Here is a 15,902-nt window from a genome sequence, read left to right as displayed (position 1 = left end):
CCTCTCACTTTAAAAATGCAGTGAGAAAGTTACTAATTGCGAAAAGTTATTATTCTCTAAAGGAATATTTAGAGGACGTATTATAAAGAAATTCGCATATGTATGTTAAATTCTTTGTTAATTGTTTTTACTTGTTGTATTTTGGGTTGTAATGACATATCCCACAACGCTTTAGTTCAAGGGACGAATAAAAATTATTATTATTATTATTAAAATATGGTTGATATACAACAAAATTGAGAAATACCAATATTTACAAAATGTATAAAATCAGCATGCTGTGTGCTGTCATAATATGTATGGTAGGTACCTGTTGTATTACACGGGGAGATGGTATCGTGCAGAAGTAAATCTTAAAAATGAAACATTGAACAAGTTATTGTAGGTCTCTTCTGTATGATATGGCACATGTCGTGCTAGATTTCACAAATTTTCTAAATATTGAATAACGAACATTTTGTATATCAATGATATCAACCATATGCATATTCTATGTAGGCGTACAGAAAATTGATTGCTCTTTTTAGATATTGTAAAATACTGTATTGCATTAGAAAAACAAAAGTTGCATCGATTTCCAGTTAAACCAGAAGTTTGAATATGCGATCAGATAGACTGTAATGTTACACACAATTGATTATATTTGACAAATTTATTGTGTGGCGCCAAATATAAGAGACATTGAGATAACCCTCTTATCTAGAATGCTGTATACCAAAGTTTTACTTAGGTTTTTGTGCGTGTCCCTTTGGATTTTCCAAAATACCTACCCTAAGATAATCGCTCTAAACGGGAGTGCGGAAAAATCTGATCTAGACAAAATTTTGTATCAGATGAAAACAATTAATCCAGTTAGTTTTAGATAAAAAAAACCATTAATGCTAGTCTAGTGTGGAATCCACTCTTTTTATTCGTTTGCATTTGAAAAACTCATGATCATACTATTTACAATGTCTCTTAACTTAATTAAATATGAAATTGAATGAATACATACATTATTTTATTATATTACTAAACATAATATTTTTTATTTCCCACTATTTACATATAGCACCTAAAACCTACGTTTTGGCTTCATCGGAGCAGTACACATTATAATAACAAACATTTTTTAACAATAACTTGGGATATTAAATGCTACGCATAAACCTTAGCCCCCAAGGTTCCTCGTGTCAGTTTCTCTTGTCGTCGTTGCTGTTGTTCCCAAGCTTTCTTCTGTCTAGCTTCTCTTCTGCTCTCTTTCAATGCTTCCCTAGCATCGAAATCGAGTGTCTGGTCTTCCCATCCCCTTTCGTCGTCCCATTCTTCCAATTCTTTGCTCTAAGATTAGACAAATTATAATTTGTTATTTTTAAACTTAAGTCTCACCATCACGTTAATGTTTTCAGGAGCCAGTGAAAATTTATTAGACGTCTCACTTTGCGTAACATTTGGATTTATGTACACTTTAGTCTGAGCTGTAATAGTGGGCATCATATCTTCGAAGAAATTTTCTTGTGTCTCTTGAGGTTCCTCTTTTACTTGACGAGCTGCAATAGCTTGTTGTCGATAATATTCTATTTGTTCTTGTACAGTTGTTGGTGTCGATGGTGTCGCCACTGGCTCATTCCAGTCATTCCAACTGTCCATTTCATTTGGGATACTTTTTTCAGAAATAACACCAACCTGGGTTAGAGGAACAAATTCATTTACTCGCTTTCGTCTTCGAAAACAACACAGTGCCCGTTTAAATATAGAAACAATAAAAAAGAAAAGGGATTTGAACATTTTAAAAATTATTTCTATCATGCTAATAACATTTTGGTTGTAAAACTAGAACAAGGAGTTAAAAATTAAAATTGTTAATGTTTACACATTACTTTGGCTTCGTGGAATGTTAGTTTACAAATAAAAAAAATGTTTGGGAATATAAAGATAGGTTAATTTGAACAAAAATTCTTGAAAAAATGTAAACGTCAAATTTTACTGTCATTATTCCCATTACTTAAAAACATCTTTCAGTTCTCACACACTCAAACAAATGCCGTTTGTACAAATGGTTTCAGTCGCATTCAATCGTTCAGATAGACAGATACATTAGTGATTAGAATGATTACAGTGGCACCACGCTCAGAAAGTCCCTGACAGGGCGTGTCCGAGGGCGCTAGAAATTTGGACCGTACATTCTGATACAAAATTTAAAAACACTTTAAGGGAATTACATACCTTATCAGATCGTAGATCCAAGCTATATGCGGCTTGAAAAAAGACGAGTTTGTATAAAACTGGAGACGGAAAACGTAAAATAAAGCAAATACAACAGGAAAAGTGTAAACTAAAATAACGTGAAGCGTCAACTGTCAAAACGGAATAATTAATAATTATGCCGCGGAATGTATCGCGTGGTTTTGCAAACTTTCTATTGGCCAGCTTGAATTATTTCAAAATTAGTTCGCATATTTTCCGGGGCTTTTTTGAGCATGGTGGCACTGTAGTGTAAGCTGTAAGGCGTGGAGCACGCCACATAGAGACACACGCGGCGCATGCAACCAAAGAGTATAGTTGTATACTCTTTGATGCAACACAACATAACCCACGGCCACACACACTTTGTGTACTGTTGAAATTACTGAACAATCTGCCATTGTGTCTCAGACACTGTGTGGCGTCAGATATGAGTTCACAAGAATAAAAAAAAATGTGCTACTTATATTGTTTGCGTTTCGTCCGTCCGTCCGTCCGGACCCACTTCTGCGATTGTGAACTATTTTTTGGGGAATGGGCCTCCAGTTCTGGATTTTTTTGCCTAATTCTTTCCTGAGATGCTGTTTTTGAAAGTAAAACGTGCATAGCTTTAACGCGCGACAACCAATTGGGTTAAGGGTGGAAATTAAATCCCCCTACAGTACGATTGGTAAACTAAACTTATTAGCTAGCAACTTATATCCATCTATAATGTTTTTCAAAAACTAAACACAAGAGAAGATTGTTACCTATACCTACTCTCTAACAGATGTCCTGTTACTGTATAAGGTACCGACTACTCCAGAAAGCCCCAAACTTTTTTTTACATATGTATAAGCATTAAGTACGGATATTTTGTTATTGCGTAGTACACTGAAATTATTCATTGGTGTAGTGTCATTACAAAGGTGCCAAGTTTAATTTTTAACATATCTACAAAACATTATTTTTGTTAATATTAGTATCATCATTCTCCAAATTCAGATAATTTGGGGACAACTAAGTGCATTTAAGTGATTATTTTAATTGTATGTTATTATTCATTTATTATAGGTATGTCAAACAGTGTCGGAACGAGATACGATTTTCATATCCGCATTTAATTCGAACAAAAATATGCACAATTATAAGCCATTCAAAACTTAAAAATAGCGGCATTCTTTTGTATTGTAAACGGTAGAAGTCTAAACACAGTTTATTTAAGGAGATGTAATCCTCTCTAGAACCTACCTGAAACCTTTTCCTTATTACAATTGCATGTTTACTTCTCAGAAGCAAGGGTATTTATGATCACAATGGTTTAAAACATAGTCGTCGGTCTTGTCCTTAAATGAAACGATACTTTAATTGTTTACAATAAATTTTCTAATTTTGGTGTGCAAGGTAGAAAAAACCACCTACACCTGTACTTGTTGGATCATTAACACCTTTTCTGCTATTCCCTTTGCATAACAAAATACATGGTATGATACGCTTATGAGGTGTAATATTGTAAAAATACACGACAAAAGCTCGTTACGACTAATTAGTTACTTATTGAAAATAAAAATGAGGTATCGTTAAAAGCATAATATTGCCATATCCTATCCACCTAGAAGAAAAAATTTTCAAATATCATCTCTGCACGAATGATAACGTTATTACAACAGCGAACAAACACCGCGACGCATTGCAAAATAAGCCTTACGATTAAATACCAGTACACCATCTTCAATCACCAGTAACTAAGATGTCTTCAGTTTTGAATAAGTTTTCTCATAGCATTGACTTATTTTCACCTTTTCCCCAATATAAAACCTACTTACGTTCACTCCTTATTAATTAATTAGTTACTGTCATATTGTAAAACAAAAAACGATTAAGATTTATAATTATTGATATGATTTATTTTCACCTTTCCTCCAATATATTAAAACTTGGTTATGTTCAATCCTTATTAATTATGTACCTAGTTGCTGACATTTTCTATAACCGACTATTAAGATTTATAATTATATCAAATTCACTTGTATTGACATTAATTTCTTAAAATATCTATATTTGGGACCAAAATGTATATACCTACTTTATATTATGTGTATTTTTACTTTGATAATTCCGGTAATAGGCATTATTGCTGTTGGAATTAAATAATAAATAAATAAAATTAAATTTAAAAAAATAAAATAAATAGGTACATAAGGTGTGAATAGGTAGTTAGAATAGGATGGAGAGAAATTGTTGCAAGTGTACCGTGTGTCCTCTTTTTGTTGAGACTGCGGTGTATCTCAGCTGTTTTTAAAGATAGAGACGCGGTTTTAGCGACCCTCTGCCACTTTTTTGTGCAAGTGTGAATACCACAATTAGTATTTTTTAAATGTAACACCTTGTACATCTTAACGTCAATTTTTTGCATTGTTATTCCTTGTTACACTGATGTATCACATCCTATAATTTTGTTTAATTTTAGCCATGAACCAAAAATAGAAACTAAATTAATAGTTTTAAAATTTTTTTTAATTTATAATTTTTAAATAGTAGGCCATAGATTTATGGAGATTTTGTTTTTTTTTGTTGTATTCATGGCCGCCGATCCCAATCAATAAAAATGGCTGACGATAGAAACATCTCATTTCAAAATTTTGAAAAATATGATATAATATATAATTATATAAAAAATACAGGTTGTGGTACATAATATAATTCGGAAATAATTGACGATAAAATATACACGGTGTTGCATTTAAAAAATACCACCATTGGGTCAAATATCGAAAACGGTGGTTCACACATTTTTTACTATGCCACTGGATTCTACGTGGAAATATCTAAAAGAAAAAGTGTTTATCTTTTTTCTACCTTGCATGGGTAGTAAGATATTATAACAAGATGTTAAACTTTTCGATTTCGCCCTGTATCTCAGAAACAAACGTAGCTAGATTGATTCTGTTTGTGACATTACAATTTTCACAAAAAAGTGGCCCAGGGTCGCGAAAACCCGAGCGAAAACCCCAAGTCTGTATTATTAAAAACAGTTGAGATACATCGCAGTCTCAACCAAAATAGGACACACGGTACAACAATCGACTGCTAAGTTTTACATTTTAGTTTACGTCTCCATTACTTTTTTGAAGGTTCGTGGATGATGTGAAGCATTTAAGTACCTACTGTACATTATCGTCTATCGAGTAGTATAGGTAAATTAAATTATATTATTTTATTTGTCACACTAATACTGGGTTTATACAATCATTATCATTAAGGAATAGCTAATAGAAACAAAGGTATGGTTTCGTTGGTTAGCGACGCTGCGACGAACAATAAACCTTTGTTTCTATTGGCTATTTCTTAATGATCTAATGACAATTAAGTAATGATAATGATTGTATAAACCCACCATTATAGTTTTGTATTGACACCATTGTTAATCGGAATTGCTAAATGCTATATCAAATATTCTTTAACAATAAATTAGGTGGCCACCTACACCCCTCCATATGTGACTGACACCCACGGACCAGACCATTTTTTCAAATTCTGTTTTTAGGGAAATTTACGAAAACAATTTCCCTTGTGGGAAGGTTTTGTCCGTCTGTTCCTCGTCTAATTCGACAACGAAAAAAAGACGGCGATCGCATTTCACCACAGTTTTGTGAAAATTAGAATCTGGTCCAAATATAGAAATGTTATGTGATTTTATCCGAAATTCGTTTAGGGCGAGCACTAGAAAGCGGAAGTTTAAATAAAATAAATCCCCGAGTATTCGTGTCAGTATTTGAACTTTTTTTTTAATACAACAGGAAAATATTATTTTAAAAAGTAGGCTAAATGCAAATTGTTCAGAGGAGCAGTAAAAAGCGTAGGTATGTGTACTATCAGTGTAAAATTGACATCGTAACTTAAGAGTTTCCAATTTCCAAACAAACAAGCATACCAAAACCACTACAGACAGACGGAATAGTAAGGGCACAAGCATAATAATGTCTCTTTTGTGGAAAAATATTTTGCTCGTCATTAATATACATGAATCTTACGCATCAAGCAATCGAGCCTGGTCTTTAGTGCATAAATAACGATTTTGACACATTTTGGGTAAACATATTCACTTAGTTGGATATCATGCAATATCTTTCCCAAAAATTGGTGAATAAATATCGATTTTGGGCAATAACATGATGAATACCAAAGATACTTTTGATAGTTGCATGTTGGAACCCATTATTCGGTTTCATATAGCAAAAACTCGGAGCCAATACGAGGTCTAGGACCCGAGCTATAGCGTGGAGCGACAGAGAGACGGGCGGAAAAGTGAGGATATAAGCGCTCCACTTTCGTGGGTTGTGCTAAAAATTTTTGTTCTAAAATTAACGTTTCTTCTTTAATTTTGAAGATAAAAATGTGTAGCAGCTGAAAAAGTTATCTACTGATGCGGTGTAAAACTAGGTTATAGAGAAAAAATGACTTTATGGACACATGTAAAATTGTAGAAAAATGTTAATTGCGGTGACCTAATAAATCTCGTAAAGAGGATCTAAAAAAGCGGCAGTGCTACGGGGTCATTGGATTTGGCCCATTTTCAATAGGCTTGTTACATGTAGCAATAATAGGTCAAATGTGTAAAGTTTGAACCTCGGTTTGAACCGAATTGGCTCAAGCATTAGGCAGTTATCGTGTCCGTGTGTATCACGGACAGACAGACAAGCAAATCAAACCGCTCTTATAATTATATTTTAAGGACTGTCTGTCATAAATGTCATCGTACGTAGGTACTGTTGTTTAGATATTTAGAAAATTCTAATAATTGTAAACGCCAGCGTCGCTCAGGCACCTCGCATACCATAATAAATGAGTTTTTTTTTTCAGAAAAAGGCAACGACAACAAAGGTCTTACGCCTAATTTATTGTTTAAATAAATAAATATAGTTCGGATCGGTATAGTGTTTGTATTATTGTGTAGTAGGTAACGATACGTATTGAATTTCAATAAGTGGTTATCTCTTATTTTTTAATTTAATTGCTTATTGTTTTGTAGTTTATCGTTTTTACTAAATATATAAATTACCAACATTGGTAATTTTCACTATTTGAATATTCTCCTTCTAACTAAAGGAATGAAGAATGCTATTATAGGTTGTAGTTGTATGAATCAATTATCTCTTTTTTTTAGATTTCTTGAGTTTGTCTTGTAAGTAGGTAGGTACTCGACAAGAAGTCAACGCCATCCCTTTTTCTGAGAATTGCAAAACGAACTTGCCTTTCATCTTAACATCAAAGTTGCACAATGGTAACCGTCCTAGTCGAGTATTTTGTTATTTTGTAATGCCGTCGCCGTTAATAGAAATGAAGCATTATTTTATTATAAATTTGACTACATACATCACAATTCAATACCTAATTTACCATAGTTTGATATTTATATTATGCACCCTATAAGAGTGCTTATAGATTTTAGAGTAATATATATTTGCTGGACTTTACAATCCGATAATTATTCACAATGTGCAATCAGGTGGCCAAGTTTGTCAACCCCTCAAGTTTCTGAGACAAACTGTTAAAATGCCTGCAGGGGCGGTAAATACCGGTTCGCACTTGGGGGTTCAACCCGTTGTAAAAACAGAAACTCAAGTAAGGAAATGAGAGCAACTGTTAGAAATATAAATAAATACAGATTAGTATCTATACATTTCAAATTAAAAGCCTTTCAACCTTGCGAATGGTTTGAAACATTGACCCCTAACTAACACTTTTTTAGGGTGATTTAGTCCTTATCAGCGTTTCAAGGAATTGCAGCAAGTAGTAAGATTACCTAAGTAGGTAAATCTAACGTGAAATAAACAAATGAATGACAATATTATCGATTTCACACGCATCGCCTTCATTGACGTTATTTGAGGTATGACCATAAAATGTACCCATAATACAAAAAGGTTTTGAACCACTGGATTAGGAACTGATAGTCATTACCGCCATCTAAGTGTAAATAGCCACACTAAATTGAACAGCAGAAAATAATAATGGCGACGTTTTATTTAACATTTTTGTTTCGTGGTTAGAAGAGCACGTATACATTTGTTAATAATTTACTTATGCAAATTTAATTCTGCGTAACTTTATCTTTCTAATGATACCAAATTCATCTATTTTCATTGAAGATCTTAAAAAAGTTTTAGTGTAATTTACGATATTTTACAACAAATTTTGTTACAAAAACATTCAAATGATTCAATACATCATATATTAGTATGAACATGTTTGAATTTCGATATAAAATGGATAATTTTTAAAATAACCACGAAATAAAAACCGATGTTTTGGTTATGCAACTTATCGTACTTCAATTCCAGCCTTAAAAAATCTATTTTAGAAGTATTTTTCCAGAGCATATGTTTTGTTTGATAGAGACTCGGGCCGCGTGTACGACTATTTCACAAAGTCCTGTACTTACTATGTTTTTATCTTCAACTTCAATCAGATTTTTGCCTTTTTGTGGACTTTGGCGTATTCAGTGTTTGCAACTTTGTTGGTCGTTTTTCAACCAAAACTTGATAGGTTTTTAATGATTCTGGTGCTAATGCGTCATTTGAAAATAGTATTCTAACAGCTCCTCGAACGACGCTATCTGCAACCGTTGATTCAACGCGACGAATTGCTCTTGTTTGTTATGATTGAGAACTTGATTCGGATACAGAGACAGAAATGCCAGGGGATAGATTTTTTTTTTACACAATTGTCAGTTAATTGAGAACATTTGGAGACTGCCGAAAAGTCGCCGATTTTGGAATCCTCTTTAATATGTTAACGTTCCTTTTATTTTCTGTCGAGGCCTGTATGAAATCCTCAGTATTTCAACTGTAATTCAAGTCGAAAGTCCATGCGTATATGCTTTAGTCTAAATGTTTATGACCCTGTGAAGTGTGAATATTGCATTTATGGTAAATTTCGTCGTATACCGTTCCACAATATACTAATAGGCAAACATCACACCTTGTATTGTATCTATTTCACTTGACCTTGAACAATTCAATAACTTTATTAATACCTATTGTAGAAGCAAAATGATTAGTGTCTTCCTACTGACAATAGAACAAAATATGTTAACAGATCAATTGTAATGGGAGCCCGTTAACTGATTTTGTTAAATTTTTTTATTTTGTTACGTGGGCGAGTGTTACTGAAATACGGTCCTGAATTTTTAAATGCGTGTGAAAGCTTGAGGCGCAGATAAGTCGTGAGATATGACGAGATTAGCTAAAATTACGGAACGATTTTGCAAGGGTCGCATCGGTGCGTTATTAAGCTTGGTACATGGCGTGAGATTTGCTAACTTTACACGAAATTACTCCATGCGAAGTAAATTTATAGGAAATATTAGTTTTGGTTGGTAGATGGAGTGTGAATCCAAAACGTAAAGTAGTGGAAAGTTGGTTGTTTGGAGAAAGCCGTGAGGCAATTGAGATGAAGCCGCGACAAAATTGACATCTAACTGCGAGAGTATTAGAATGCACGTGGAACTGTGAGCCATAGTTGGATAAAGCACAGCCTAGATTTTGAATAACATTTGGTTTAACCATTTTAAAAGATATAAATCAAAAATTGGTTATTTCTAAAAATACCTAAATGTGATTAAATTTACTTAAATCTAGCAAATTCACCCGCTACTTACTGAGAAGATATATCTTTGCTGTTCAACTTAATCAGCAATTACCTAATCTGGATGTATAGTCGAGGTCACGGGCATGCGAGCATAACAGAAACTGTGCGCTGATCAATCGTTTCTTGAGTATGACGCGCGCTATAATCAGAAATCCCGAGCAACAGAAGAGTAATTCATGAGCCACTCATTTATCGTTATCTCTGAAACTCCCATAGTTGGTTTTGTCGAGTGAAATATTTGGTTCCGGTTTATTACTTCGTTCTTTGTCTTTTAGGGGGGTTTTGGGTATATGGAGCGTAATCAAACAAAATCGTAGTGTTCGTCTGTCTGATGGCAAGTCGTTGGCTCTCTGTTCACACAAGAACAAGTTTAACTAACAGCTCGCAGACAGAAATTTAAACAAAACAAGCGCTTAGGGAATTTTTAATATGGCCAACCAATTTTGCTCCGTCGGCAGGACCCAAGAGAGGTTGATTTTGTTCCGATCAGTGTTACATCCCTTCTATGTTAAGTTTAACCTACCAAAGAGGGCAACGTTCCTAAGTCAACACAATTCTTGGTATTCCATTCTCGTACCGGAATATTATCCAGGCCTGTTTCCTTAAGTGTTACACCTAATTTGAAGTTACAGAAAGAAAAGATCCCCTATAGACTTCGTCAATTTCATGATGAGACCGACGGTTTTTCAGTCGGCACAGCGTATTCGAATAATAACGATCAAAAATTAAAACATCTCTAATTCTCTAATTCGGCTGCTTGATGTGATAAAAATGGCGAACGTCTGGATAAATAAGCGGGCTTCCAACGACACCAACCACGTACAGCCCTTTCCATTCTGATAACGTTTACTGCAGTCCATTTAGTTGGGTACAGGGTGAAATCAATTGACAGGTTACCTTATCAGGTGTATCTACGTGTAAGGGAGCGACCTTGCCGGTTTCTATCCTAGTTTTAAATTACGATTGAGCAGCTAAAATCGGTCAATCACTAATTAACGGAGCTGAAATCATACAATATTAATTTTTCCCCTGCTTCCCCATGCAGAGGGCTGCCAGATGCTAAAAAAAACATTTTATTTCATACTGCTCTATTTCTATTAAAATACCATTTTGATTAGAGTGTTGTAGGTACACATTAACATAAAAGCAAAAGTCGATCACTTGATTTGTTTGATCTGACAGTAGTTTGACAAATATCAATGCATACGTTTAGATGGATGTCAGTTGCGGTTGCTAGGCAAAATTTTCAGTCTGGTAAAAATTTTCAGTCTGGTAAAATACGATTTACCAGACTCAAATCAGTCTGGGAAAGCGGCGATTACTAGATAGTATGAAATAAAATAACATATAGGGGTATAGGCGTAATTTCTAAAATCAAATTAAAGACAGAAACTCATTTCATATTCTAAGTTAGACTATAAGTATTAAGTTTAATAATAAATTTGGTTACAGCGTACCAATTATTTATTCCGTTAGTTTGCATAATGTACAAAATAGAAGCTACTTTGCATCACAAATGTAAGCAACATTTTTAATCACAATGTAGTCAGTTTTCCATTTGTTAATGCGCTTTGAATAATAAGAGACGATTAATTTATCACGCAAAAAGTAAGAATTTGACGGGGAAGAAAGTCACATGCTCGTCGTGAATTTGATGAAGTTCTGGAATTACAAAATACACTTTTAATGGACGTCATCTAACGTAACTAATAATCTAAATTTTGTGTATTTACTCTCTAAAAACAAGATGCCAATATTAGCCGTGATTGGGGGAAAGTTTTAATATGTGCATGAGCTCGTCACACGCTCTAAATGTCGCCTTAACATGATGAAAAACGATTTACTTTTCTATAGGTGGAACACACATCTTAAATGATATCTAAAAATATTACCTACAGAAATGATTTTGTTAATAAGAAGAAAGTTGTGGTAACTTAAAACAACGGGTTCCTAATGCAAAATCGAACACTACCTTCTAAACACCCAGAGGGGATGTATCGCGAAATTTGAATTTGCTATAAGTGAGACTGGGGGTTTCCTACCAATTTTGTGTACTAGTTACGTCATGTCTGGTTTACTTACGGTATACATACGTCACCCGATTGTACATGATACCGAGAAATCTATATACGATCCTTGTCACGAAGAATGTCTTACGTCATTATTAGTATGCAGAAAAATGTTTTTCATTAGAAAAGTACTGTGATAATTTTCCCCGCCAGAACACGACTATGGGGAAGATAACTATTCACAAAGGTTTGGGGGAAGTCGCGCCTGTGAAATGAAAATCTTTTACGTTTCTTGCGTCGTTATACAACAATGATGCATTGGCATTTGTTTGCATCTAACCAGCTGCATTTTCGTTGGAAAACGTCGAAAAGCATTAGGGCCGATTCTACAATGAAGGTATATACCGAGAATAAGCTATACCTAGAATAAATGTCGACGGTTGCGTTGGCTACCATTGTGTCAACCAATGGCATACATGTTGCTATGGCAGTTATTCCAAGAAAATCTTATTCTCCGTAAAAGTGTAATTTTAAAACCGGCCCTTAATCCGATAAATAAACTCTGTATAATAGCAACTGGCGGTTGCGTCATATCCAATTTATCTCTTTTTAATACCCGCATGTTGGAAGTGACAGAAAATTAATGTAATTAAGATATGTCGAGTCGTATGTCGGATGACGTTTGGTGTTTGTTACAGGTCACTAATAAATCTAACCCAAAAATCAATGAAGTTTGACATATCGTCTGGATAATCGTCATCTTTGTCTTTGTTATAAAGATGGAGAGAGTAAACCGACGTAGGACATTATTTTAAACTAAGTGCGTACCAGACAACAAGTCAAATAACAAAATTAATCAATATGTGACGGCCGTTTCTCTTTTCACTTCGCTATTTATGCTGAAGCCAAAACGGAACCAACGGAATTTCTACGATCAGCGTCCCCTCTAAACCAACAGCAGACCCCCATTTACGTTATCTCGACTCTGAGAAAGGAAGCAACGAGATGCGCAGTATTTGGACAACAACCCACGAATCTAAATGCCCACGTTTATCGGTAACAAACTGATTCGCGCCTACTATCCGTATGAGGCGGTACTCATGAAACTACACCCATATATAAAATTCGAAAAATTTTAACTGCAAAGAGTTCCAGAGCAATATGCCATAAATTCTGTGAAAGAGAATTGTGGTGGTTTCGCTTGCATCACACTATTCACATTCGCTGCTTCTGGATGTTTTTAATCCCTCAACCAAATAACAAGGAAATTGGGAGTGATGTCTTGTGGTTTCCTGTATCGCAGAATTTAACGAAGTGCCCGTTTTCGCCTTTGAAGTTTACATACTTTCATGACCACTCGGTACGTGAACACCCAGCATCTGGAGGCGCTTCGTTACGAAAAGGGTCGTGCCGAAAGTATTTGTGTTGGTTCTAGGAGTTGAAGATAGAAGGTCAAAATATTGATTTAAGAATCCATGGTGTGATGAACCCAAAAAAATGGGGTTGAAGTAAAATATAAAGCTAATTAGTGTGGGGAATGTTTTGTGTATAATTTAATGATTGATTTAATTTATAGAGTTGTGTTTCAGCTGCCGTTACCGTAAACAAATGCTGTAATTAATTCATCGTTTGCAACCGTTCCCGTCAAGATATTTTAATTACTCTTGTTGTCTCGGAAAGCTCTTCTCCTTTAGGCGAATTAATTTTTTAGAATTTCAGCTCCGTTAAGTCTTTATTTGCCGTTTTAGTTTTCTATGGTAATTTAAAACGAGCATTAAAGCTGCAAGGCCATCCAGGTTTACGCCAGTATTAATTTGATAAGAGACCTTTTGCCGACCTGAGAAATAGCAAGAGACAATTGGGGGTTAATTATAATTATGAATTTAGAATTATTATTATCCGGCAAATTATAAGTATGTGTAATTAGCGGTAGCTGATTATATGAGATGCAGTAAACAGCATCCGATTACGTTGTGGGGGTCTCAAAAGAAACGCTCTTAATTAAATTTCTAGGACGCAGGCCGCACAATTAATTAAACAAATTTCAATTTAATTAACCGAATACGCCGACCGGCTCGGTATTTCCTACGTTTCCTCTTCGTATTTTGGGAAATTTATATAAACGGAATGCTTAATTTAGATGGGGTCTTTATTATTTTTGCTTCGGTGAAATCATGTATGTAAGCGTAGTGAAGATTGATTTTATTATTTTAATTAAAATTTTTTGTAGTTATTATTGATAATTATTTATATTTTATTTTATATTATTTTAGTTATTAATTATAATTATTGATCATTTCCATAAATTCAGTTTGCTTTTGAAAATTAATTGTACTGCCCCAGATTTAAATTTAGTTTTCGCTTTCACAGTGTTGCTCGGGATTTTTTGAAAGAATTATTATATTATATCTTATTTCCGGCTAATTAAATTTCCTTTCTCTAATTTTATCATTTAATTTCTCGCTGCTCGCCATCAAAAGCTATTTCTGGGAAAAGGCATGCGATATTCATAGCTATTCTTCAAGTTGACTACCCACGTTATATTTTCTCATTGGTACTTTCTTCTTCCCGTGCAAATAGGCAAATAGGATGCTAAATTTCCTAGATGTACCTACTGTAATAAAATAGCCTTGTTCTAAAAATAATTGAAAAGTATGGTCGCTACCCCTGTAAGATAAAGGAAGTAAAATTTCTTTGAAAAATAAATAATAAAGTAATTTCTCTCTAAAATAAAGGTTTATATTAGTAATAAATTGTTTAACATTAATTGAATCTTTAAATACACTATTACCACTTTGATAATAGGTACTAAAAAAACATTGATAATTTTTGATAATAGATTATCTAATATCGACTGATAACATTTATTTTAATTATAACTTGTGCGATACGTGGCAACATAATATGTTTAAAAAAAGATAGGCATTCCAACAAGTATGGACGAATTTACATTTTACATAAATATTACAATTTTAGAGATAATGAATTAAATGTGTGAATAAATAAAATATTTAGATTTTCACTGAAGGCCTTGAAATTAGACTACAAGTTGTCTATTAATCAGGTGAAGTCCAAATGAATTTTAAATAATTATGAAATCTACAGTCCAAATTAAATTTAGTATTTTTCGCTAGGACAAGTTTACATGTGGATCATAACCAAAGAATTAAAGCCTGAAGGGTAAATTCGATTGATAGTTTATTTTAAAACAGGGTACATAAAAGAAATGGAAATTTTCATACAGTACGTTACCAGTTGGGTTATCTTTAAGCCCATAACAATCCAGAAAGATAATGAATGGTTTATATATACCAGGCATGTCAAATTCAATTCTCATCAAGGGCCATTTTAAAGTTTCCGCATACAGGCTGATTCAAATTCGAAGGCCACCAGGAAACTGTAAGAATAGGTAAGTTGTTGGCAAAGTTGCGTATTTTGAGTCTTAACAAAATGCCGTTTTGAAACTGAAAAAATTCCGACTACTTTCGTAGAAATTTTGCAAAATAGTTAATTTTTTACCGAAGCTATTTAAAAAGATAAAATGACACATTATTATAGCCACTTTTTCCCTGTACAAGATACTAGTTTTAAATTTTAAGTCTAACTGACATGGTTTCGGAGAAAAAAACCTAAAATAACTGTCCACTTTAGAAACATTTTGCAAGTAAAGAGATGGTTAAAAATTTCGAGTTTTTGACCAAAAACCGATTTTGCTAAGTTGTCAGACAACAGTGATGGGGCTGATTTACTGAAGCTCTGAAACTATGAAAAAATGTCAAATAACTTCGAAACCATGTCAGTTAGACATCATACTAACAAAATCATACTTTTTTTATGAGGAATTCAAAAATGCCATCAGAAAAGATCATCATCAACATTGTAGTACCTAGGTATATGGTAAATTAAAAACGTATTATATACGTTTGTCAGGTTAACACTAAAAACCGTTTATTTATCTACTTATTTTCAACGTTTCTTATACCAGTTTTGTTAGATTATTATGACATAAATAATACGTACTTTTGATACGTAGAATAT

The 15,902-nt window shown here is 33.7% G+C and overlaps 1 protein-coding gene across 1 annotated transcript; it reads right to left on the bottom strand.

Moving 5' to 3' along the window:
- Positions 1–879: 879 nt before the first annotated feature.
- On the bottom strand, positions 880–1,953 carry LOC116160290. Its single transcript, XM_031473464.1, has 2 exons — positions 1,369–1,953; positions 880–1,320 (listed from the first exon to the last, which is right to left on the bottom strand). Exons 1-2 carry the CDS (start codon positions 1,786–1,788, stop codon positions 1,138–1,140), a joined length of 603 nt encoding a protein of 200 aa, XP_031329324.1. The 5' UTR covers positions 1,789–1,953; the 3' UTR covers positions 880–1,137.
- Positions 1,954–15,902: the final 13,949 nt, after the last annotated feature.

Source organism: Photinus pyralis, unplaced genomic scaffold (assembly GCF_008802855.1).
Source record: "Photinus pyralis isolate 1611_PpyrPB1 unplaced genomic scaffold, Ppyr1.3 Ppyr1.4_LG1, whole genome shotgun sequence".
NCBI classification, from domain to species: domain Eukaryota; kingdom Metazoa; phylum Arthropoda; class Insecta; order Coleoptera; family Lampyridae; genus Photinus; species Photinus pyralis.
This window is presented reverse-complemented; position numbering and strand designations above follow the sequence as displayed.

Excerpts from the sequence above, each read along its gene's own strand:
- LOC116160290 (XM_031473464.1), bottom strand. The coding sequence starts at position 1,788 with ATGATAGAAATAATTTTTAAAATGTTCAAATCCCTTTTCTTTTTTATT. Across the intron at positions 1,321-1,368 it reads CTGAAAACATTAACGTGATG|AGCAAAGAATTGGAAGAATG; the intron begins GTGAGACTTAAG and ends GTCTAATCTTAG.